Source organism: Danio rerio, chromosome 10 (assembly GCF_049306965.1).
Source record: "Danio rerio strain Tuebingen ecotype United States chromosome 10, GRCz12tu, whole genome shotgun sequence".
In the NCBI taxonomy this organism is placed as follows: Eukaryota; Metazoa; Chordata; class Actinopteri; order Cypriniformes; family Danionidae; genus Danio; species Danio rerio.
The window spans coordinates 29,464,639-29,492,603 of record NC_133185.1 but is presented as its reverse complement, the minus strand read 5'-3'; the positions used below and the strand labels follow the sequence as shown (position 1 = coordinate 29,492,603).

The 27,965-nt window shown below is 34.6% G+C and overlaps 2 protein-coding genes across 17 annotated transcripts in view; both read right to left on the bottom strand.

Moving 5' to 3' along the window:
• Positions 1-19,831, bottom strand: part of mtus2a (microtubule associated tumor suppressor candidate 2a) — a 124,658-nt gene extending 104,827 nt beyond the window's left edge. For 3 of the 6 annotated variants that reach the window (XM_073914698.1, XM_073914695.1, XM_073914697.1), the window contains exons 1-2: positions 19,778-19,831; positions 14,791-15,060 (exon numbers count right to left, since the gene is read on the bottom strand). The gene's annotated coding sequence lies outside the window, so the exon portion shown is untranslated. Of the gene's footprint in view, positions 1-14,790; positions 15,061-19,777 lie in introns of those variants that run through there. The other 3 variants (XM_005155280.6, XM_678946.9, XM_073914696.1) reach the window with 2 other exon arrangements.
• A 360-nt stretch (positions 19,832-20,191) lies between these two features.
• The window catches only part of slc7a1a (solute carrier family 7 member 1a), a 48,079-nt gene continuing 40,305 nt past the window's right edge, over positions 20,192-27,965 (bottom strand). For 10 of the 11 annotated variants that reach the window (XR_012386304.1, XR_012386305.1, XM_073914705.1 and 7 more), the window contains one exon: positions 20,192-26,890. Coding sequence is in view for 8 of the 11 variants with exons in the window: in XM_073914705.1 (XP_073770806.1) it covers positions 26,700-26,890 (191 nt within the window). In the remaining 3 variants the exon portion in view is untranslated. The remainder of the gene's footprint in view (positions 26,891-27,965) is intronic. The other variant, XR_012386306.1, reaches the window with a different exon arrangement.

The window sequence follows — 27,965 nt, the reverse complement described above, 5'->3', positions numbered from 1 at the left end:
GAGGACAAACACTATATTCGCTGACACTTATTTTGGTTCATATCACATAGTCATTTGTGTTTTTAGTTTTTATGGGAATTTTTGTCTTTCTCATGCTGTTTTTTGAGATCAGCATGGCTTTGTTAAAGCAGAATAAATTATGAAAAAATTCTATTTTTATTGAAATTAAAAAAATTCAATCCTCATTTTCTTTATTTGATCTATTTTACAAAAATAGATAAATAAACAAAACAGTCCCATTAAAAATGAAAAGTCTATATTGAAACAGTGCAGATCCAAATGCAGAATATAACGAAGATTTAATGAAAAAGATTAGGGCCGGGCGATTAATTGAAAAGTAATCAAAATCGGAATTCAGAACCTTTGATCGATCAAATTTTTCCAGGTCAATTTTTTTCAATTATTTTCCCTGCCGAGTGTGGAGTCACGTGACCCCACTCTGTTAAGGCTGATTTATACTTCTGCATTGAACGCATGGGTATGGTCTGGAGCAGCCTTCAAGTGGTCGCATACCCATGCACCTCTCAAAAAATCTAACTACACGTCATACGTTTGCATTACATTATTTACAAGAAACAATGTACTGTAAAGAATTGTTTACTGAAGATTCAAAAAAATTAAATTATTATTTACAAGATATACAAGAGTTATTTTATTTAGAAGAGATTCTGCTTATTTTCTACTATTGAAAATATTGCAAATAATTAATTTTGTTTCCAAAAGTGCAAGTTTTTTTGTTTTCAATTTTTTATAACAAAAAATGACTGTTGAGCGTTGATGTTCAATAAATGTGTGTTTATTTCAGTTGTTTTTAAATCAATTAATACACCTCTCATTCAAAAATCTCTCACTTGTAATATGTGAGCATATTTACAGCACAAAAGCTGTCTGTGAACTATGGTGGCAAAAAAAAAAGAATAAATAAAATATTCATAGTTCATTACTTGAGTTCAAATGTTCAATTAATCGAGATTTTGATTTCAGGCCAAATCACCCAGCCCTAATAAGGATTAACAAAAACAAAACTAAACCAAAGCAAAGCATTAAACACACCAGCATCATAGAAGCAACACATTTACAATCCACAACCAGAGTGAAACACAAACTTGAATATAGAGTCCTCCTAAAAATTAGAATATTGAAAACACATACTTCCATACTATACAATACGCTAAAATCAGTATGCGAGCCAAGTAGTATGTCCGAATTCATAATTCGAAAAGCAGTATGCGAGAAGTGCGCATCCCATGCATGCTGCACTATCCCATGATGCCCCGCGAGAGAATTCATGAATGGGAGTTGAGCGACGCAACTGATGCAGGTAGGGCACTTGTCTATGACAAAATGGTGGATGCAGTACGTCCGAATTGCATTCATACTTTTTTTTATTCATACTGTATAGAATGTACTCTTCCAACGACTGAGTAGTACGTTTAAATTCAATGCAGTTCCTACTGAGTAGTAGGCGGTTTCGGATGCAGCCATAGTGTGTGATGTGACGTGCATGTATCCCCAGTCGCTGGATCACTGGTGCTTGTTACAGAAAGCATTTGTATTGATATCTGAGTTTGTGTACACTGATAAATTACCATGATGTTACATTTAAATGAATTATTTTGTACAATGCACTTCTTGTGAAAAGTGCTCAGCATAAATGACCAGACCCTCTTTTGAAAGTGAATATTTTTTTTCAATTTCTCAGTACATAAAGGTAATATTTTTTATGTAATTAATCAAAATTGTTTTATTAGAGTTTTATTCATTAAAATAATAGTTTGGTCACCTAAAATCTTTAGAAATAAACAGATAATGCATTTAAATTCAAACAAAATATTGTAAACAAAATTAAAAACTACAAAATTTCAATGACTATTTTATTTAATATTTTTCCCCAACATCAACATGAATGCAAATAATGAGTACAAATATTTGGACGGTTATTGTAAGAAATGTTGTTAGATTATCTTCAGATTTGGCTTCAGTACTGACTAATCAGATGTATATGCACAAATATAATATTTTATAGCTTCCTATAGAAAATATTTATCTAAAATACAGATTTATGAGGGGTGTACACATTCTGAGCACTGTACATACATGTTTTTACATTGTACTTATATTTTTAAAAGTATCTGTAATTAATATAATCATTATTTTATTCAAGTAAAGTAATTAAATTAAGCAATTAAATATGTAATTAATAATTTCTGGAATTACATTTATAATTACACTGTTGTCTCATTCCTAAACCAGGGGTCGGGAACTTTTTCTTTTTTTTCAGAAAAGAGCCAATTCAGATTCTTTTGGCAAATACAATTTTTAAAGAGCCATTGGGGATATATATATGAAGCATCACATGTTGTGGAAGTCCATGTATAAATAAAGGACAATTTATAGAATTTCTTTTTTTTCACCACTCATGAACATTGTTTAAATTTTATGGCGCAAGGTTACCAAAGAAATGGAGGTTGCACGCCTTTTATTGGTGTCGCGATTCAAGTTCATCCACAACACCACACATGTGCATTGGTTGAAATGTCCTTTAAATTTTTTTTTATTTTGCTGTAAAAATATACAATAAGAAGGTCATTGTAATTGTATTTTCAGTAAATGGGACTTTTTTCTTTAAAGATAACTGTAAAAGAAATAAGAACATATAAACATATAAAATTTAAACAATGTTCATGAGTGGTGAAAAGAAAGAAATTCTATAAATTGTCCTGTGATAATCCAAAAATGTAAAGAAAGCACATAATGAATTGGAACAATGTCAGTCAAAAACAAAAAAAATGACATTTTTATGATTTTTGAGGGACAACAATAGTGGGACAAACTTCTTTAAATTGTCGCACAAGGGTTAAAGAAGCAAGCAAGCTTTTCTTGATCTCCCCATTATGCATCTGCCTTGTAAATAGAAAAGCATGGCTTAACACAAACACAAAGCCTCACATGGAGTGGTGTGAAGAGGAGGAGCAACAGAACACTGCAGAGACCCCGACACCCCCACCCCCACCCCCCCAACCACATACACACACACACACACACAATTATACTATATAAAAAGAATATTCTATCCCCTTCCCATAACCCTACCGTACCTTCAAACACAACCCTGCAAATTTTCATGTTCAAAATAGTTCATTCTGTATGATTTACAAGCTTGTTTACCCATGGGAACCTCAATTTATGTCCCCAAAGTGACACAAGTCTGCATAAGCCAGTGTAAATTCAGCTTCACACTCTGCATCCTTTCTCATCTTCTTTTCAGAGTCCCCAAAAATCATTTTCATTATATTTCATTTCTGCTGACGTTTACCCTCTATGTTTGTGACCTTTAACCTGTGCTTCACCATAATCAGGGGTCATTATCACAGCCAATCCGTCACAATCTCCCATAAATCATCACGTTTGCATTTAGCACCCTCCGAATCATGTCTTCCCGACTGCTTGCTTACCACAAAGGCAGTATTGAGTATGGGCAGATCTGTTGGCTGTGGTCAGTGGGGTTTTTAATGGCCGTCTGGACTTTGACTCTGGACCGAAGCCGTTAAATTGATGTGATTAATTAGACAGACAGGGAAATGGTGCTTCATATGCAGACACAAAGGCAGAGGGAGACTGTAATTAATGAGGAGGAAGGAGATGAAGAACCCCTGAAACATTAAGAGGAATATAGGAGGATGGAGAATGAGGCAGTGAGAGAAAAGAAAATGAATTGCAATTGAAAGTGCAATATCGGTATTATACACGTATGTACAGTATATATATATATATATATATATATATATATATATATATATATATATATATATATATATATATATATATAGTTTATTCGCAAAAAATTTTTAGTAAATGTACATATATCATGTTTTTTCAGTAAATGAAAATTTTCGATGCACAATAAAACATCTAACCCTAACCCTAACCGTAAACCCATTAATAAAATAATAATTATAAAAACAGCAATTATTTACATGTACACTTTATATTGTTATTTAATAATAATAATAATAATAATAATAATAAATAAATTTTTAATTCAGAGTACTGAACTTGTGCAAGTATTTTGCTAATTTTATTACATTTTAACAATTTTAAAATAGTTAATGGTTTATGGTTTTATTTTAGTAGAGACCATACTTCAAATAAATACAAAACTTTCTAATATTAACACAGGCAAATATACAAATACAGGATAATATATTTATGCAAATAAATAAATACAAAATAATTTCTTTTTTTTTATAAAATATATCTACAAAAAAAAAAAAGGGGGGGGGTTATATCCACGCCACCCTATGCGTGGATATACCCGAGGATGCGGATGGTGAGGGAGGTGTCGCCTAGGTCGCCTCTATGGACGCGCCAGCCCTGAGTCCACTTAGAATTCAACATGGAAATTCATTTTTTTCTTTATTGGCATTGATTGTTTTGAAAATAAATATGGCTGTCAAACCAGGTCAGGATTTTGATGGGTAAGTTGTTTAAATAAAAAAAATCTGTGTTACAAGTTAAACAAAATCCTAATGAACAATTATATTTAGAATTTAAATAGTTTTTGTCTTGCGTTTACATTAATTTCACATTTGAATAGCCAAAATTACAAGTTTAAGTCTTTTAAATGTGATTAATCGCAATTAATTGCAAAAAAATGTAATTAATTAGTTAATTTTTTAATCGATTGACAGCACTATTATAAACCTATTGTTCCTAATTATTGTCAATACATTTAATTAATGAGTTAAATTAATTAACTCATGAAGAAAACTTTTCTCAGGTGATGACAATATCTTAGTCAATGTCAAATAAAGCATTGAAATCAAATGTCATTATCATTTTATTTAAATAATAGATAATAATTAATAATATTCAGATTTTTAACAAACTTCAACATTAATAAATAATAATTTTAATGCATTAAGCAATGTTTACAAAATTGTTTATTGTAATTGTTTATTACTTTATTGTACAGTCTAACCTATTGTTCTTTATCATCCTATTGCAATAGAATTAGCTTGAAACATTATTTACTCCGAAAGTGTACATACAATAATTTTTATTACTATTATTATGGTCAGTAAGTTAACCTTTTTGTAGCTTAGGTGAATAATATATAATACCATAAGACCATATATCATGATAAAAGCTTAACAAATCTGTCATTGTCATAAATCTACACAGTGGGGAAAATAAGTATTAAACATGTTACCATTTTTCCCAGAAAACATATTTCTAAAGCTGCTGTTGACTTTAGAAATTTGTTGATAGAAAACAAATCTAATTAGTTTACAAATAAAGTTATGTGTAATAAAATGAAATGACACACAAAAAAAGTATAGAACGCATGAAGAAAGGAGCTATAGAACAGCAGTGAAATCCCAGACAGCAGCTGAACTCTCTCAGTAGTTCTTCAGCAACCCTCTGCCCTTCATCATTGTAAATTAATATTAGCTGCTTCAGTCCAACATCCCCATTAGCAGAATGATGAAGATAAAACCAGGGTGGACATTTCAGCAAGACAATGATCCAAGCCAAGGAAACTCTCAAATGGTTTCAGAGAAAGAAAATCAAGCTGTTGAATGGCCTATCACCTGACTTGAATCCAATAGAGACAAATTAAAGAGTTGACAGACAAGAGCCACAGAACCATCAAGATTTTTACACTCTGTTAAAGTCTGTGAAAAAAAAAATCACACCTGAACAATTCATGTGACTTGATTCTCCATTTGAGAGGCGTTTTTAAGCTGCCATCACTGAAAAAGCCTTTTATATAAAGTATTAAATACATTTCAGTAGTTCAGTTCCTACTACTTGTGTCATTTCAGTGTATTACACATAACTCTAATGTCTAACTAATTTTCAGATTTGTTTTGTTTTATTTTTATGTTTGTATGGTTTGGGTTTTTTCCAAAATCTGGTTCAATTGTATGTTGAAATTATTCCCAGGGAAAAAAAACATGATGTATTCAATACTTATTTTCCCCGCTGTAAGTAGAAAACAAGATGGCAAGAAAATATAAATGGAAAAATGTTTTTTTTAGGTTAACTATCCCTTCAAGGCCATCATCTGTGCTGGTGTGCTCATCTGAGAGAGATAGAGATGGGAAGTGGGACCCTTATTAATATTCAGGGCTTTAGAGTGTGAGAAAGCGTTGGGTGATGCTTCTGCGAGGTGAACGAGGGGTAACTCATTCCTCAGGGGGTAAAAGCGCTAACCGTAACCCTCAACTGACCTGCCGTTTTATATAATAAAAAAGATTTTCCAGCTCTGCCTAAGTTCATTCTCCATGCTGCTCTCGAGGAACGTGTCGAATGGATGTAGCGTAAGGAAACAGGGGCGAGCGTTTGAAATCAGATCTGTAAATTCTGGACTCATTCAGCTGAGCTGTCAAGGTCACTGTGGATGACAGAGGAGAGGTGAGCATTACCCAAACACCCCTGGGAACGCACCGGAAGCTTTCAGTCAACACTTCTCGGCTAGTGTCAATTTTCTATCAAAAAGACAATGGAAAATAAGCACCGTGAGCAAGACCAAGACCGCAAAGGTACATTAATCTGACTCAGACAAACAAAGCTCTCTTGATTGATAGATTATGCACAAAGCACCTGTGTAAACACAAATAATATGCTGCACACAGTTATAAAAATCACTCAAGCAGTTCATTCTGCAAAAAAAAACTGAGCGCTAAAACATTAACAAAACAAGTCAATAGTCCCATAGTCATATTTTAAAAAGATGTGATAATATAACAATTTAGTTTTTAAGAAAAGTTCTATTTAAATATATATCATTAGATTTTTTAAATATTAAAATGTTTATTTTTCTTGTTATGGCAAGTCTGAATTCTAAGCATACTTATTTTAAATGATGGTTTAGTTTTAGTAAATCTAGTTTTAGATTTAGGCAGTAATGTGGTCGATGTATTGTGGTTAACAAAATGAGCTGAGCCAAAAGGCAAAGCTCTCAATTTACCGGTCAATCTACTCTCACCTATCGTCATGAGCTTTGAGTAATGACCAAAAAGACAAGATCTTGAATACAAGCAGCCGGAATGAGTTTCCTTTCGCAGGATGGCAGGGTGCACCCTTATAGATAGGGAGAGGAGCTCTGTCACCCTGGAGGAGCTCAGAGTAGAGCTGCTGCTCCTCCACATTGAGACAATTCAGCTGAGGTGGCTCGGGCATCTATTTCAGATGCCTCCTGAACGCCTACCTAGGGAGGTGTTCCAGGAAGGTCCAACCAGGATGAGGCCTCGGCGAAGACCCATGCCCGAAGGACTATAGTATGTCTCTCGGTTGGCCTGGGAACGCCTTTAGATCCCCCGAAGAAGCTGAAGGAAGTCTGGGGAGAGGGAAGTCTGGGGTTCTCTCCTAAGACTGCTGTCCAGTGACACGGCCCCAGAAAAGTGGATGAAAATGAATAAATGGATGATTTTAATGCTACTTTATCAACATTGAAACCAGCTGCTTGATATTTCAGATAAAATCATAATGTGTATTTCATTAAAAACTTCTTTAATGAACATAATGTTCAAACACCATTCATCATTTGAAACAAACTATTTTGTAACAATATAAAAGTCTTTAATTAAAATATATGGAAATAAATGTAACTATTTTACTAAACATTTTGAGGTGTGGGTTTTGGCAAATTTTTGACCAATTGCCATTAAAGGACATTATAGTTATTATATAAATTAATTTCCTTCAGCTTAGTCTCTATTTCAGGGGTTGCCACAGTGGAGTAAACCGCCAACTTATCCAGCATAAATTTTACACAGCGGATGGCCCACAACCCGGTATTGGGAAACACCAATATACACTCATTCACACACACACACTACTGACAATTTAGTTTATTCAATTCACCTATAGCTCATGTCTTTGGACTGTGGGGGAAACTGGAGCACTCGGAGAAAACCCACGCCAACATAGGGAGAACATGCAAACTCCACACAGAAATGCCAACTGGCCTAGACGGGACTCAAAACAGCAGCCTTCTTGCTGTGAGGCGACATTGCTAACCACTGAGCCACCTATTACATCAACATCAATCCAATTGTTATTTGCAGGTGAAAAAACGATCTAAAGTATAATATTGTCATTTAATATTTTGAAGAGATGTTATCACACCTCAAAGAACATTTTAGCCAACACTTCTTGCAATAACTATTTATTTCTTATATATAAAAAAATTCAAAAATTTTAGGAAGCTTTCAGGTTTTAAAGTAGCTTTTTTAAATGACAAGATTCAATACATGTTAAAGGTTCTTAATGAAACTACTGATGTAAATGCTTATTTACTTCCAGGGCCATTTATATCGAAGTTGATATTTAGCCACATCATGTTAGTGTTTCTTACCATCTAATTTTTACAAGGTGGGTCATTAGACCAATGCTCAACCCCCAACCTGGAGGACCAGGACATAAACACATACACAAGGGACAATTTAGCTTACCCAATTTAGCTATAGTGCATGTCTTTGGACTTGTCGGGGAAACCAGAGCACTCTGAGAAAACCAATGCGAACACTGGGAGAACATACAAACTTCACACAGAAATCCCAACTGACCCAGCCGGGGCTAGAACCAGCAACCTTCTTGCTGTGAGGCGATAGCACTACCCCTTGCGCCATAGTGTGGCCCAATGTTTGCCGTTTCGTTAAAAAGTGTAATAGTGCATTCAAATGTTTAAATGATTTCAACACTCGACATTAGAATCATATTTCAAGAGTAATTGCACCAGTCTTGACTCCTGCCCACCCAAATGGGACAGTTAGGGAATTACAGAGTGGCTTCCCGCATGCCAGAGATTTACAGATGAAAGACTGTGGTGAGATTCTGCAGAGAGAAACAGAAGAGGTCCCAGGCTCTTCAAATCACTCTCTTTTTACACTTCTCTTATTTCATCTCCAGTCCTTAATGACACATCACATGCAAATGAGAGCGATGGTGGAGTCTAGAAGCGCCTTCAGGAGGAGTCATTTTTCACCATTTCCCAAAAAAACAGAGCATGAAAAAAAAAAGTAAAGCGAGTCTTGCTGCTGTGGGCAATGCAATGCATCAAATTGGTTTACAATCCACACCGAGAGTTTTAAGTTACATAAAATACAAAACAACACCATCAGATTCTACATAAAACTAAAATAATAAAGCCTCTAGAGGAGTTTGGAGCAAGAAATAGGCAATGATGCTTTCTTCCATATGAATGTTTAGCAGATGACTAGTGTACATGACTTATTATTAACTGTTAAGTCCAGGTCTGATATTCAAAGCCTGCCAGCACATGAGAAATACCAAAAAGATTGTGATTGGCTGATGGATAATGACATGCTCTGTAATTTTCATTTATTCATTTTCTTGTCGGCTTAGTCCCTTTATTAATCTGGGGTCGCCACAGCGGAATGAACCGCCAACTTATCCAGCAAGTTTTTACGCCGCAGAAAAAATGCCATGTTGCACATTGAAAGTATATTAGGGCTAATGAACATATAGGCTAAGGCTAATACTGTTAAATTAATGTATTTGAGACATCCACTGATACATTGTAAGAAAAAGTGCATCCATGTTATATTTGATTACAAAAATTGTGCATTACAAATTGACAAACGGGTTGGTAGTCTTTGGAATTGACAAAAAGAAAAGCTAACATATTTGCTAATGAGCTAATTCCAAGCTAATTTCTAAATAGATACAGACTCATCAATAAGCTCTATGTAAGTGCTGGCTCTGAACAATTTGGTCCCCCAGGCCTCTTGCATCATAGCCAGTTGTACCATCATTCATTTACACAGATTCTGCATGGCTTCATTAAATTTTACATACACAAAATATAAAGAGCATTGCATGAAAAAATTAGATTAATATGTGCTACTGTAGTTACTGTAAGTCTGTTGTGGGATCATCCAATGGTAGCTATCAGATATTTTGTTTTAGTGGGATTTTTTGGGGGGATTTTAGAGAAAGAAAAAGCACTTTGTGTGTTTAAAAATGGCTTAGAACCAGCTCAAAGTGAATCAAGTGACAGCCTTTACACATTGTCTTAAATGATTCAGAAATGAGAAAAACAAGCAATATATATATATATATATATATATATATATATATATATATATATATATATATATAGATATATAGATATAGATATAAAGATATATATATAGATATATATATATAGATATAGATATATATATAGATATATATATATAGGCAATATATTACTACAATAATAAAAGTCACTTTTTCTAACTTTCTAACATCAAAATTGAGTTTGAGAAAATATCAAGATCCAATATATATCAAGAATTTAATTTAAAAGCATATATAACTTCCTAAGATTCCTGAAAGACCACAGTGACAGACGAGTCTTCGCATTGATCCCATGGGCCAGCTTGAACACCCGCCGGTGACCTACTCATACCCGCAGCTTCTCCACGATGGACGTCCAGTGTTCTCCAGCCTCCAGCACCTAGACTACAGCTCTGCACAGCAGGTTTGGCTAGAGGAGAAATGGTTGTGCCTAGTTTCATCAATTTGTGAAGTCCTCTCTACTGGCTTGCTTGGTTTGAGACCAATGCTGCGCATCAATAGATTTGCTCTTCAGTGTTTAGACTTTCAGCACTGAAACTAAACTAAACTAGAACTAAACTAAACTGAACCTCAACTCTGCAAACTGGACTGACAGAGTTTGATGTACTAGAACGTCTATGTTAAGCTGCTTTGGCACAATCTACATTGTAAAAGCACTAGAGAAATAAACATGAATTGAATAACTGAAGTAACCCATGAATCACAAAATAAGAAAAATTGTTAATTTACAGATATTTTTTAAAAGATTAGTATAAATATAAATAAAAAAAAACCAATAGGTAAGGCACTCATTAACTGTACAAAAATTAATACACACAAACAAAAACCTGCCACATTTGCAATTTAAATAATTATTGATTTTATCTTAATAACCTTTTTATTTAAACAATAAAATCACTAAATCACTAAACAATAAAACAATAAATCACTAATTTGGCAAACAAATCAGCACCTCCAATGCCTGAACAATCAGATAAATAACAAGTCAGCTCCTCCAATGCCTGAAAAATCAGATAAATAACAAATCAGCACCTTTTACACTGGTCCACACAATCCCTTCATCTTGTCTCAAAGCAATGGTTTTTACAATTTTAAGTGGATCGAACATAAATAAATAATTTGGCCCTAAAAAACTTAAGAACTGTGTTGTTTCAGCTCATTTTAAATAAGTAGTTTGAACAAGCAGCAAACATATTTTTAGTGTATGCCTGCAAAATCAGTTAAATGACAAAACAGCATATTCAATACTTAAATGGACTACAGGATTTTATTTTATAAACTAGAAATCTAGCAATGACAGCAGAAGCAAACACATTCCCAGTGCCAATGCTTCAGCTCCTACCTCCTCTCAGTCTCAAGGACCATCATCTAACCCGACGACATTTAGAAATCAATCTCTGGCAAAACATCAACACTACAGCGATATGTGATGCCAGCCTTTCTGAATATGTGATGCCAGCCTTCCAGACTCACTTTGCGTGACAGAAGCTGAGCTCAAATGGTGCTTGCCTGTGCTAAATAAATGAAAAGCAGCAAAAGGAGCCCGAATTGCAGCACTAGGGGAGGCGATATCAATCCAGATGAAAGATCAGAGCCCTCGCTGGGGCGACTCAGGGAAAAACAGGGCAAGAGCTGCCAGATGAAGACAGAGAACAGGACACTTGACAAGACCTCTCTGTGGGAGAGGAGGGATTTAGGACAGGTACGGTGTAAAAAGTGCAATGTTCTCAGTGGGCTAGAGCTACTCTAAATCCATGATCCGCATCCGGAGGGCAGGGAATAGAAACACCGCTGTGTTACTGGAGGATTTGTTGGGGGGGAAGAGCGATGGATTGAAGTTGATGGCAGGAAAAATGTCCCGACAGAGCAGTTTTCCAGAGGTAACAGACAGGTCATGTTCGCAAGTCGTTTTATGGCTGGACTCGAAGCTTAATATGTCAATAATCACTGATGTCCTGTTTAAATGGACGACTGGAAATCTCAGATGGATTCTCGTCCATCTTATATTGAGTGGCAGCTGGATTTCACTCCTGTTCAAGGCCAAAGCCTTTATAATCCTTATTGGCAATTAGAAGAAGTCATAAAACACTTCTGTTTTCCATTTCTGACCACATAAGTCCTTCTTCACTAGTTTAGCACATCCCAGTGGGCACCTTGATGTCAAACTGGCATCAAAGAACACGTCAAAAATGCAAATCGATTTGATTTCAAAATCTTAATGTCCATTTGACATCCACACATTGATGGCCTTATGACCACCAAATTTAATGAAGGTTTCATTCATTTGAAAAATTCAATTACAGATTACGAATTTACACTGGATTTTGTATCCCAATACATAGCTTGATGTCAAAGCAACATCAAATTGAGATCTTATGTTGGTGTCAAAAACAGGTCAAAAATGGGTTACATGGCAGTCCTGTATTTGAATTTTGGTAGTGTTTTTTGATGCCAATGTAAAATGTCAATTTTATGTCATTTTAATGTCAAGGTAGTCAATTGATTTCAAATTGATTTAACATGTTTTTTTAATGTTGTTTTAACATTAAGGTGCCCACTGGGACATTACACAGTAAATCTGAAGTAATCACTAGTCACTACTTTCAAATGAATTGAGAGAGTCCACTAGTATTCATATTTTAAAAAGCATGCTAAGACATACCTTTTTAAGCATCTATAACTTTTTTTTTTTTCATTTTGAGCATTATAAACATTAGATGATGGATAACAAAGCCCAGAGTGTCTTCTTTCCAAAGACACATGAACTGTGAATCCAAAATCATTCAGCTAATGTAAATGTTTTAGTATGGGAAGATGATTTTTGAGAAAGTGCCTCTGACGGTGAGTGAGAGGACATCGACATAGCCTCAGAAACAGAAAACTTTTTACAGAAATCTCATTTTGCATGCTAAAATTGAGTGCTGGCTAACAGGTTAAAGTTGGTGTATGAGGATAATGTTTTGTTAAGTGTGTTTATATTTTCTTGTTTTTAAACTTATTGTAATATATACTTGCTTATATTTGCTTGTACTTATTTTTTGCTCGTACTTTGTACTCTATTTTGTTGATGTTTTTTGTATTTGTTTTATGGGTGTGCAGCACTTTAAAGCCTGCTGGAAATTTTAAATTACAATGTTTATTTTCCGAGCTCAAATTGTTATTCTTAAGGTGAATAAGTAAACCATGCACTTTAATGCACTGAAAAAAAAACTGTTTGTTTTGGTAATTTTTAATGAAAGTCTGACCATTTGCTTCCTCTTTTGGAGTGGCAGTCCTTCTGTTGACATCAACAAGAGAGCTTCCATAGCAACTGCATAATAACACCCTCTCCTAGTTTGCATTTTAGGTAATGATGCACAAAAGAAAGCCCCGCCTCCTACTTAATATTCCATTCCAGTTGGAAGTACATCAACATGATTTAAACAATCTCAGCAACTACACGTGGATTTTAAGTTGCATTTTATGTATGAAAATACCTATTCAAATAACATTATTATAATAATGTATTGATATGATAAAACATATACTTTGTTGCATTATTTTTTAAGTTTTTTTGTTATTGTTAGATAAAAAATACAACTGAACTATAGTTATTTTAGTTGCCTCCAACAACTAGATCATGCATGTTCATTGCCACATTATATAATGTATTATTGAATATCAGCACACGTCTATATTTAGCACATCAATACTGTAACCTCAACAGGAATCAGAGAACCGTGAACATGCTCAATCAACCACAAAATATCATACAAATGGCTTTTCAGTAAATAAAACATCGTTTTGTAAAACCGCTCATTGCTATAAGAGCTGTTGGCAGGATGCGCAATCGTCAAGTTCATTTCCAGGCTAAGTAAGTCAGTACTATGCTGTGCCCGAGGCTTTGCCGTTATTTTGATATGTCCCATAGAGAAAAGCGCTACTTTAAAAACCAGAACTGGAGAGATGTTTACATCTTTATCTCATCATATGAAAGCGCAAAGGTGTGCAAGTCTTGAGTTTAGAGCTTTAGGAGGATGTTTACATTTCCTTATCTTACTTGACAGAAGAAGTTTGCCTTTGAGTGTGCATTCTGGATCTATCTAACTGTATATACACTGACATTTATAAAAAATGATTAGCAGAGTGCTTTACTAGAAAACACTAATTCACTTTGTACTTCCAATCTGACTCTGATTAATATATCTAGCCATCTATCTGTTCAGAAAATTATGCATAAAAACAACAATAAGATTATAAATGATATGAAGTTGTTGTACTTAATATTCTCAAATTTTTTACAGTTACTTTCCATTTTGTAATCGCTTGGGAAATTCACTAGGAATTATCTGTCTGTCTATCTATCTATCTGTGTGTGTCTATGAAATTAATATGAAAGTGCTATGCTAAGTGTCAAGTATATTACAGCAAAATTTAACTATATAAACTGAACTATAAAGGTTATAAACGTGTCTATAATATGCTAACACAAATAAAAGCCTACACGTTAAAAAGTCAATGCACAAGAAACAATCCCATTAAACTTAACCTCTCAGCGTCATCTATCACCATCACATCAATCCTCGTAATGAAGTTAAAGCAGCCAAAAAGCAAAACAGGACAACATGGAAAAACCCATTCGCGTCAGAGCACCCTCGCACGTGTATATTTTTTTCCATAACAAGTCACAAAAACCATAATCCGGTCATAAACACTCACCTTCGAGAAAGACAGGTAGAGTGTGCCCTCCTACAGCCCTCAGCGCCCGTTCTCCTCTACAGCAGACCCGCTGACTGAACGCAGCGCTCCGACGCGGTGTTTTGAACCAAGCATCTTTCTCGTGCTCACTTCTCTCTCTCTCTTTTTCTCTCTCTTTCTGTTTTCCTCCGTCTCTCATCCGGGATGCGGCAGTTGCTGTGTGGTACCCGTTAACACCGCCCTCTGCCGGACGCCGCGGTGAACGGTAATCACGGCGTCAGCAAGCGGCTGCTGTCATCACAACAGGAACGACAATGATGTGAACAAAAATGGGCTACAGCTTGAAGCTACAACGTGTTTTAAATGTGTTTTAAGGCAAAACCCTGCAGTTGGTCTTGCTGCAGCCAAAAAAAGTTGTGTGTGTACCTGTGACGGGTGTCTAAACTCAGTCTTAAGGGCTGGTGTCCTGCAGATTTATAAGCTCCAATTTACCTGCAAGAATGCTTCTACAAAGCCTAGTAAGAGCTTGATTAGCTGGTTCAGGTGTGTCTGATTGGGGTTGGAACTAAACTTTCCACTTTCCAGGACTGAGTTTGGACACCCCTGGGCTATGAGATGGGCTTTAACATATTGTGCTTTTCTTTCTTTTAAAGATACAAGTTTCTTTCAGATTCTTGCAAGTTTGTAAAAAGGATGAGTAAATAATGGCATAATTTAAATTTTCTATCCCACAAACTATCCCAAAAAAGGACATTAAAAATACACTTAAGTTCACCTAAAAACTGTAATTTACTCACAATTTACTCATCCTCATGTGGTTTTTAAACATTCACGAGTGTCTTTCACAAAAGAAGATAATTTAAAGAAATCCGAAAACCTGTAACCATTGACTTGCATAGTAGGAAAAACAAACACAGTGGTTGTCCCAAAGTCAAAGATTACAGGTTTCCAGCTTTCCTCAAAATATCTTCTTTTATGTTTAACAGAAGAGAAGAAACTCAAACAGGTTTGGACCAGGTGAAGGGAGAGTAAATAACCGAAGAATAATTTGTTTGTGGGTTAACTAGAGCAATGATGCCCAAACTAGGGCCCGCAGGTCAAAGTTGGCCCATGGTAATCTTTGGTTTGGCCCACCATCCCATCTGAGAAGAGAAGGAGAATGATGGGGATGGTTTAGAGATAGTCAATTTAAATTTAATGTAACAATTTTTTTGTTTTATTGTTGAAATCCAACTGGAATTGAATTTTTCAACTAAATTGTGTAAATTAATCAGGCAGTATATTGTCATTCGACAATGCAGAGAGTTTGGTGAGCAAATCAAGGCAAAGGCAGATTCTGCTTGACTAGTGTATTCAGTATTGAACTCCACTGTGTTATACTTGTTATAAATTTTCTTTTTGGCTTAGTCCCTTTATAAATCAGGGTTCACCACAGCGGAATGAACTGCCAACTTATCCAGCATATTTTACGCAGCGGATGCCCTTCCAACTGCAACCCATCACTGGGAAACACTCATACTCTCTTATTCACATACATACACCACGGACAACTTAGCTTACCCAATTCGCCTATAGCACATGTGTTTGGACTGTGGAGGATATGGGAGCACCCACACTAACACGCGGAGAACATACCAATTTCCAACATACAGAAATGCCAACTGGCCCAGTCAGTGCTCAAACCAGCGACCTACTTGCTGTGAGGTGACAGCGCTACTGTGCCATCGTGCAGCCCCCAAATGTGATTGTTTATGATATTATTGCAATGAGTTGTTATTTTAAAAGTTATACTACATTACTTGATATGATTTAAAGTAATGCTTTCTGTTTATTTAAAAATATTAGGAAATTACCTATGGTAACTTTAACGGAATCTCATTTGGTATGTTTACCTTTGGCCCACAGCTCTTAGTGATGTTTGGTTTTTGGCTCTTCATACAAAAACTTTGGTCACCCCTGCTTTAGAGTTACAATGGACAAAGCTAAAAAGTCAGCATGTTAACAATTCAATTCAATTCAATTTATTTACTTATAGCAGTGGTTCTCAAACTTTTTTCACCAAGTACCACCTCAGAAAAAATTGTCTCTCCAAGTACCACTATAATGACTGGTATTGAAATACATAGTGGGCCCAATTAAGCGGCGACAGCTTACTACAAAACTACAGATGAAAACTTATTATTATGAATATTTGTTATTGTCAGACATGTCAGACACTTTAAGCATAATAAATAGTTTGAACAATAACACACAGGTAAAAAATAAATAAATAAAATGTCAACGTTTAAATTAAAATGTGATTTTAAAAGTTAATTAAAAATGGCACAATTCTTAAAAAGTTCAAAGAAAACTACTGTACTTAAATATAAAGTATTATCATAAATAATAATATATGGCCATCCTAGATGGGCCCCACGTGGGACATCCCAGGTGGGGCCCACGCAGGCCAGCCCAGGTGGACCCCACACAGACGAGCCCAAGTACAAGGTCCTGTGGGTTTTTACTAGTTATGTGTTGCCTACTATTGATGGCTTGTTAAAGCCAATAAATCCTAATAAAATATGTCTAAAAACATTCAAATGTACTGGTTTCAGTGGTAAAAATTTGATGTTTTATAAAGTTTTTAATATTATTTGTATTTAAAAATGCTGTGATTCTTTCTGCTATTTATTCATTCTGGTCTGCTGTTTTATTAATGCTTCCACTATGCAAAAAAAAAAAAAAATCCATCACAATGCGCAAAACATCTGACCTATTTTAATGACAGATATAACAATATCACAGTATGAACACTTGGAACCTTTAATTCCATTTCACTACATTTTGATAAATTACCAAATGACCCAGTAAGTCAAAATGATAGCTTAAAATGTAAAAAAATTAAACTAAAAGATCATAATTATGAGATATACAGAAGTATAACTTTAAAATGATAACTTTGTCCTAGTAAATTTTGACTCATTGTCTCATAATTATGACTTTATGCATGTTTTTTTCATATTGGTTGGAAATGGGCTCCCAGGTGGGAGGTGGGCCCCACGCGGGCCATCCCAGGTGGGCCAAACGCGGGCTATCTCAGGTGGGCCCCATGCGAGCCAGCCCAGATGGGGCCGACGAGGGCCAGCCCAGGTGGACCCCACGCGTGCCAGCCCAAGTACAAGGTCCTGTGGGTTTTTACTAGTTATGTGTTGCCTACTATTGATGGCTTGTTAAAGCCAATAAATCCTAATAAAATATGTCTAAAAACATTCAAATGTACTGGTTTCAGTGGTTAAATTTGATGTTTTATAAAGTTTTTAATATTATTTGTATTTAAAAATGCTGTGATTCTTTCTGCTATTTTTTCATTGTGGTCTGCTGTTTTATTAATGCTTCCACTATATGCAAAACATAGTCCATCACAATGTGCAAAACATCTGACCTATTTTAATGACAGATATAACAATATCACAGTATAAACATTAGGAACCTTTAATTCCATTTTGATAGCTCTGATGCAAAACAACAGAAGACGTAAATTTTGACTCATTGTCTCATAATTACGCATGTTTTTTCATATTGGTTGGAAATGGGCTCCCAGGTGGGAGGCGGAAGGAATATATATATTGCTACGCATCGATGAATTTGCTCTTCAGTGTTGAACTCTCAGTAATGATTTTAAATCACACTGAACTGAGCTGAACTGAACTGAACTTAAACACTAAAAACTGAACTACACTGTTCCAGTTACTATGACCATTTATGTGAAGCTGCTTTGACACAATCTACATTGTAAAAGCGCTATACAAATAAAGCTAAATTGAATTGAATTGAATTGAATATATTAGCCCTACGCTAATGGATCCCCACATGGGCATTCCCAGATGGGTCCCCACATGGGCCATAGGTTGTGAAGCCGGCGTAACAGCATTTTATGCGGAGGTGTCGGCACATAGTGAGTTTTGCAAGTTGACAAAACAAAGTTTAAATAATATGATGGTGATCTTATTTACACTAAGCATGCCTCCTGATAGATTTTATTTGCTTGAAGCTAAAAAGAGAGATGATGAGTCAGGGAGGACAGACTTAATAAACCTAATTCTCGGCCATGAGTCTGGTCTATGACAACACACAACAGATAATTCTATGAAACATGTTTTTTTGTATAGAATTGCGTATAGTATTGACATAATTATAGGCAGCGGTTAACTTAACCAATAAGCAAGGTAAGCAGCTGTTTAGCTCTTTTATAAATCTTCTATTGTATGTTGAAAAATCTGTCTATAACTGTTAAGATCTTAATGCTATTACATTTTTTTTTTTTTTTTAACCGGAGACCCCCATGAATAATGGAATGTTCCTTCCATACTAATATAGTACACTCTCAGAAATAAAGGTATGCAAGCTGTCACTAGGGTGGTAGCTTTTCAAATGGTACCCATTTGGACCTACAATGTCTATATTAATACCTCAAGGGTACATATTAGTACCTAAAAAGTACAAATATGTTCCTCTTAAAATGTTTAGGTTCTAATACTTTTGAGTATACCAATTTGGACCCTTTAAGTACAAATGCATCCTGAATCCAAAAAGGTAACAGGAATAACAGTAACAGATTTGACCATTTCAACTGAATTGGTTAATGGCAAGCTAATATGTTTAGTCACTAAACATGTTGCACATTTTAAAAGGAAATACATGTAAATTTTATTGTGTAAATATTAATTATATTAAGTTAAATTACATCATTTTTATACTCTTTAAAATGGCAACATAGTTGACATTCAATGAAATCGAGAATCAGTTCATAAATTTGCCTGCAGTATTTTGATGTAAAGAATTGTTATGTTGTGTATGTTTTTATAATATTTCCATTTTGTCAATTTTTAAGCAAGTTTGCTAAAACACTTAAACAAATGCATTTGGTTGTCCAATGTAATTGTGATGTACATGTCAAATAAATAAATAAATAAATAAATAAATAAAATGGTCAAAAATAAAAGGGTCTAGGAGAGGGAGAGGAACTTACTTGTGTTTTAAGTTATTATATCTTGCTTGAGAGACAATGCAGCTTCCTGGAAGTGATGTCACTGGAATGTACCATTATTTCACAGGTAACACCATTTGCAAAATCAGGGGAAATTGATCAAATTATTTGTATTGTTTAACGGAATACAAACATACTTAAGCCAAAATCATTTCTTAACAATATTAATTAAAACAATATGCTTTTTTTCAGTTTGCAAACAGAAAGGCTGGCCAAAAACCTACTTTTATCATCATTAATACAACTTTAATTATTCAAAATAACAATTGGTTTGAATTTGATTTAATATTGATGAGAGAATGAAGAGTATTGTTGTGTTTTAATACACATTTATTTGCTGTTATAGCAATTCTAGTTCTTAAAGGCGCTGATTTAGGGGAATGACCCACACACAAATTCCAAAATGTATTTTATTTACAACATCAAGTTGAAACAGACAGTAGGCAGACAGTCACAGTGCAGACAAACCTTAAACCAGTCCAGATGCTTTATGTAACTAATGTTACTGAATGCGTCACATTTGAAATGGTCCAATAACACACAGAACGACAGAAACACCTTTTGAATAAAACACAGTGAAGGATTGTTCAGACAGTTTCACAATATGTGGAAAGTCTTGGCATGTTTCACCTTTTGGTTGTCGATTAATGATTATATAACATCAATCATTAACAAAAAATGAGCCTATTCAAGCAGCTCATCTAACAATTGTACCTGAAAAGTGGAAACAAAACATTTCCAGCGCTCTCTGCTGGCTGGTAACAGTATAGCTCATGAACTTCGCGTGGTGTAAATGAATGGAGTTTGATGTATATTTTCAAAGTTTTAGACCGTGATCTTTTTCCTTAAGACAATCATTATGGTTTGATACTGAGATTTCAGCTCAAGGTCACTACTGTGCAGACTCATATGACCTAACCGATGCCAGAAAATGGACATTTTGACTACACTTTTTTTCAGTATATAAGGAAGTGGAGACACACAGTTCATCTGTAATGCTGTAATTATGCCATTCCATCTAGTAAGGTGTTCTTGTACAGTTTGTAATTAAAACAAACTTGTAAACTGTAAATCTTCTGAGCTCAAACCACTTGATCATTCTACCTCCTGACAGCCACAGATTCAAGTTGATAGTGTTGTGTAGTCACAAAAATACGAAAGTCAAAGTCCAAAGATAAGCATATGTGACCCTGGACCACAACATCAGTCATAAGGGTCTAGTTTTAGAAGTGAAGAGATTCATACATAATCTGAAAGATAAAATTAGCTTTTTATTGATGTATAGATTGTTTTTATAGGAAAATGTTTGGCTGAGTTACAAATATTTAAAAAATCACCTGTAATTTTTTCCAAATTAAGTTCTTAGCAATGCTTATTACTAATCAAAATTAAGCTTTGATAGATTTATTTATTATATTAGGACATTTACAAACTGTCTGTATGGACTTACAATACACTGAACAAAAACAATTCAGATAATTCATTGGATTTACTTTTTTTTTAAGTTAAATGGTTGTAAACAATTTATTTGGGCTGGATTTAAATTAAAAAAATAAGTTAAACATTACTTAATTTAATTTGTTTGTTTATTATAATTTAACACATGTAGATTGTTTGCAACAATTTTGCAGACATATTTTTTTTCAATGTATGATAACAACTTTTTGGCATGAAAGTAAATATTAATAATAATAATTTATACAATTTTTGTTGGGTATTCCTAGAAATATTCCACTGCAACTTGAGAGGTGGTCCAGGATCACATGTGATTTATATATATATTGAACACCTGAGAATTCTCAGTTTATTTACTATGTGTTTGAGTAAAACATTTTGTTTTATTCCTTAAACTACAGATGACATTCCTTTAATATGTTCAAATTAAAATGTAATTTAGAGTATTTTTTTTACATGTAATATTTATAGACATCTTCATAATAACTTTCAGGCAGCGCTAATATGTCCCCGTTTAACTACAGAAACGTTAAGAAATTAGTATTTGTTAAAAAAAAAAAAGAAGAAAATGTTTTTCAGCCAAAACATTTGTCATTCTTACATTAAAAAAAAAAAAAAAGACCATATTTTGGACATTTGGGCGACCATTATTAACATTTTACTCAAACTCTATTAAACCAGTAAATCCAGTAAAACGTACAAATTAAGGCGCTCTATGAATTTTTTTTGTAATTGCAAATGATTGCAACGGCAAAGAGAAAACATTCACAAAACAACAGATTCATTAACATATTCACATATATGAAAAGAATACATTTTAATCTACTAAAATGTATCTAACCAAAAAATAAACAAGGCCTCTGCACAAACATTATTGCTTTTTTCTGCATAATAAAGAGCATCATTTGCTATTTACAAATCATTTACTTCATGGAATAAACGAAGAACGATAGAATATTCATTAACTGATTGTACATCTTCATCAGGACCGTCAGCATATCTACAAATAAAAATATATATGAAGACGTTTTTCTAGAACTAATAAATATATGTTATAAATGTATATAAATTCATAACACATTCTAGAATAAATGATCCTGAGGTCAGATTGTTGGTGGAGGGTTTTTGTAGAAATGTCATGCTCCTGAGAAAACAATGGAACAGATGCTTACTTATTACTATTACTACTATTAATATTATTATTTAACATGGCCAAGATTATACTCGCAAAAGTTCCTCTAGCTTAATATTCTAATGAAAGCATCAATTATAACCATATGAACTTAAAGACCATTGACAAAAATACATAAAGAACAACAATATTATAAACTACTAATTATATCTTTGAGAATTTCTTAGGTGGAGGGACCTGATGAATGTGGCAAAGGTGATTATTGTTAAATCTTGTATGTTTAGGTTTACACTCCCAGTAAAAAGTTTGGAATAGTTATGCATTTTTCAAATGTTTTTAAAAGAACACTCATAATTAAGGATGCATTGTGTTTGCTAATAAAAAATAAAGTAATATACAGTAATATTGTAAAATGTAACTAATTTAGTATATAATTACAATATGATTAAAAGCTGATTTTTCAGAAGCCATTATTGAGTCTGGTCATTCAGAAATCACTCCAATATGCTGTTTGTGGTGCTTGAAAAGGTCTGGGGTCAGTAATAAAAGAATATATTATTTAAGTAATACTTTTATTCAGCCAGGATGAATGAGATTGCTAAAAGTAATTAATAATGTTACAAAAAGCAGTATCTTTCTAATAAATGCCATTATTTGAATTTTATACAGTATTAATGAAAGGATTTTGAAAATAAAATGTCAACAGTTTCCAATAAATGTCAAGCAGTAACATGTTATCCTATTTATAACTGAGTTCCACAAAAAAAACTAATAATACTGTAACTGAATACTGAATCAGCACATTAGAAGGATTCAGAAAGACTTCTGACAATTCAGACTTTCCATCACGAAATACAGTATATCTAAAACTTAATAAATACTTATTTTTAAAAGCAATAATATTTTACCATTTTACTGTTCTGTTTTTACTGTATTTTTATTAAAAGTTACTTCTGTATAATGATAATTATTCCAAACTTCTTATTATCACTCATTTGTCATTTGTAAAATATTTACACTGACAAAAGCGCAATGTGAAAAATGTCTTAAAGGTATAGTTCACCCAAAAAATGTATTAGCTCACTATTTACTCACCCTCAAATTGTTCCAAACCTTTATGAGTTTCCTTTTTCTGTTTTACACAAAAGATAATATTTTATAGAATGGTCAAACTGGTAACCATTGACTTCCATAGTAGGAAAAACAAGAATAATATAAGTCAATGGTTACCATTTTTCAAAACGGCTTCTTGTTCAGGCAGCATGGTGGCTCAGCGGTTAGCACTGTCGCCTCACATCAGGAAGGTCACTGGTTTGAGCCCAGCTGGGCCATTTAGCATTTCTGTGTGAAGTTTGCATGTTCTCCCTATTCGTGTTCATGTGGGTTTTGTCTGGGTGCTCCGGTTTCTCCCACAGCCCAAAGACATGCGGTATAGGTGAATTAGGTGAACTAAATTGGCTGTAGTGTTGGAGTGTGTGTTAATATGAGAATGTATGGGTGTATGCAGCTTGAAAGGCATCTGCTGCGTAAAACTTTTGCTGTAATAGTTAGCGTTTTCATTCCACTGTGGCAACCCCTGATAAATAAGGGAGTAAGCTGAAGGAAAATGAATGAATAAAAAACTGACAGTTGTCATTGTTCATCTTGTTCAACAGATGAAAGGATTTCAAACAGGTTTGTGACAAACGAAGGTTGAGAATTGTCAGTTTTGGGTGAACTATCGATTTAAATGAGCCAAATATACTGCTAGATATCAAACTGTCTTCGAAAAAATCTTGTGTAAGCAACATTAAGACACTATTGAAAAAGCAGACTCCATCTGCACAGAAGACACAGCAGCCAGCACTGTGATGGATAGCAAGCAGCTAACACAAGCAACTGATCAACCACACCACCAGGTGGCAGTACTAACCTGGCTGGACCAGCAAAAAACCTACAGTTTCTGCATCAGGGCAGTTCAAACCAGCATAAATGTGACCTCAGATGCTATAGATTCAGCAGAAAAGCCAAGTGTGATTTGATCTTCCATGTCCTAATACGTAAAACCATACATTTTTCATCATAAAACAACTCTTATTTACAAAACCAGTAAAGAAAATGGCAGGCTGTTTTTGTAAAATGCAATAAAGTCAAGGGTCAGAGTTTTGTTAATTCTCTTTAGGTCTTATTTAATTGACAAAAAAAAAAAAAAAAGATTTCCAGTGTTTGAATTGACAGTTATGCTGTATTTTAGGAATATAAACAAAACTTGATTTTGATGGCTGCAACACACTACAAGGTTTGAAGAATATTCTAATGAAACTCAAATTAAATGTTGCTGTTTACTATTACTGTTTACTATATTACATAAGGTCAGATAAGTGATTTGTATGAATTTATATGATTTGATTCATATGAGAAAGTAAAAAATTAAAAAGAAGGCATGCTCCCAAACCCAACCTCTAAAGCTGTCCCTCATTGGGGATAAGCAAATTGTACTCGGATGTATGAATAATAACATACAAATGAATGCAAATAAGCCTCTTAATCATAAAGTTGAGAATTTTCATAAGATTGCGTTGGATGATATATGAGGTTTCATGTTTGGTTATAAAATGTGAATCACAGTCTTAATGGCTGATCATATTGTGTTAAAATCCATGAGAGAATTGTCAAAAACATTGAGAATATTTCTCCTTTCAAATTGGATTGTTCACAAACTGCCAGATAGATATTAATATCGTGAAAGAAAAAACTGCTGGCACCATTGAAATCTGACAATTGTTTATACCTACACAATTCAATTCATTTGCTGGGTAAAAAAACTTGTTTTTTCTTTCTACTTTTCCTTAGCCACACCATGTTGGTGTTTCGTAACTTCAAATTTTTTACAAAGCTGGTCGTTAGCCCAATGCTCAACCTCCGAGGACCAGGACATACACACATACACCAACACGGTACAGCTTAGGCCCAATTTCAATTAATTTTTTGTAGCCCTACCCCTTCCCCTTGGACATTGAAACAGAGTGTTAAGGGGAAAGGTTTTAAAATTTACCCCTAAGAAATAGGACACCACTACAGCACCAGCACATATCATCATATGTCATTGCGATTACTTGCTTTATATGAGACTGACGATCGCGACTTCTGTGGTTATTCCAGTTGTGTTATTTTTTGGTATTTATCTTTAGGAAATTACTGATGGCATATTTCATGTTATCACATTGATATAATGAGGCAATTAGATCGTAACTGTACTGTGCATTTACACAGTGGCCATATTCATCTATGTAAACCCACAAAAACAACATTAACATTATAGTAGACACTGTAAAAAAGCTCATTCACAGTCACTAGACTTTTCTGACAGGATATTCAAGTGTCACCGAGTGTCAGAATGTTGTGGGACTGCTAAACAGGAGTTATCATTAGGGATTATAGAAAGTCAAATTCTTTTTTTTTTTAACATGATGGTAAAACACGAACGCGGTTATGAAAATATTAAAACATATGCTTGTTTGTTGTAAAAATTTGTAATAATGAAAAAAAAATGCTAATTTGTGCATCTCTTTTTTTTTTACCTGTGCAGCCATGCTGCCAATGTGGCTGGTGTATTTTGGGAAAAAATTTTGGGAAACAAAATTTTTTTGTTTGGTCATGAAAAATTTCAGTTTCGAGGGGTATCTAGCCCTTCCCCTTAGTCCTACATCTTCAAGCTAACGAGAATTGGGACACCCCTACCCCTAATGTGAACACGCAAACAAGGGATAGGGGTAAGGGAAAGGGCTAAGGGGTAGAATGGGGATTGGGCCTAAATATCAACGTCACTATAAACGGCCTTGGGAGTAGGTAAGTAATTAAGTAAGTGCTTTACCTTAGAAAATAATGGTTAAAGACAATTAACAAAACACATATTCCTGATTTACTTGCATTTTACAAAAACGTCCCAGCATTTTCAAAACTAAGGTTGTACTTTTGATCGCAATACAAGGACAAAAGGCACAAGTTCAAAATACTGCAGCTCACATTTGTTTCTGTTTTTGTTTGTTTGTTTGTTTGTTTGTTTGTTTACTCAACAAAAGGTCCTGTGCCTGTTTTGGTTTTCTTTAAGATCTCTGAAGTAGAAAAAAAACAAAGCCCTGGAGTTGTATGAATATTCAAATACTTCCATCTATGTAGTGCGCACTGAACCCTCCGACTCCTTCACATGAAAGTGACATTGGTTAAATCAGTCATCGAGCTCTACCAGATTAGACTCCAGCGACCCGTGTTCCTCACTACCTCCTGGCGGAGTGCTTTCTGTAAAGTCTGAGTATACAACATAACACTGTTGCTCATTTAGATATCTCCATCGTCATCTACCTGTGACCCGTGGCCATTACAGAGGAAAGCCTCTTTCTCTGGGGTCACGCTGTCTCGGTTGAGACCGCAGGCAGGTTTGTACACACTCAACTCTTCGTCCATACTGGAATGAGCCAGAGCGGCTTCGGTGCTGTGCCAGATCCCATAGCCAAAGTAGATTACAAGTCCTGGAGAAAACAGAGGGATAATGGAGGAAATTATGGAGTGTGTACGTGCCAACTGCTTTTCTGGAGGCCCTTCAAAAATGACCGCAATACTATGGCCCTGTTTACACCTGGTATTAAGATGGATTTTGATGCATTGGATCACAAGTAAACAAGGAAAACGCAAACTGCTTTCGCTTACATGTGTCAGTTTTTTTACACTTCGACCACTTTTCTAAATAGGTGGGATTGTGGGCGGGTGTATGTACTAAGGAACAAAACTACTATTAAGGAAATAAGGAACAAATCCTCAGTGTTGGATTTCTTTCTGTTCAATCTGAACAGGCTGAAGTGCTTTGTCACAATCTGCTTCAGAACTGAAGAGCTCCTGGTGATAAAAAAGTACAAAATAAAAAGAATGATGAAATTAAACTAAAATAATTATAAATAAATAACAAAAAATAATTTGGAAAAACATTGTTTTCAAAGTTTGAGCTCAACCTGTGTGACAGGGCCTGTGGTGTGAACGGTGTGAATACGCAATGTGTTTGCCATAAACATGCAGAATTTGCCTCATTCTCATCTTCCGTCCACACTGTATATACCAATAGTTTCAGAAAACCTTCACAGTTTTCCAGTCACCTGACACTCTGTTTTCGTGTGAAAAAACAGCAAAACCACATTGAAAAAAGTGTGGCTTTGAAAATATCTGTGTTCATGTGCAGGGCCTTATATTTTTATTGTTTTTCTATGTTTTTCTGTCTTTTTCAGAGTCTAGCACATGAGCTTTGACTTTTTAGATGCATAAAATACTTTCAATGTTAAATACATAAATAGATAAAAGACTTTCAATGTTTACACCCAGTAGAGCTTATTAATGTCAGTTCCAGAGTAGTGTACCAATCAGAATTCAGATGCTGGATTGAGAGCTTCCGTTAACAGTTGCAAGTTGGTATTACAATGGCAACATGGCGGAACCATTTCTGATCACTGCATCTCACATTTTCAGATGCAAAGACGCAAGAATGGCAACTAAGTTGTTTGCACTGCAGCGCTGATGACTTGCACATCCGGACTGACGTATTCGTTGTCAGACGGG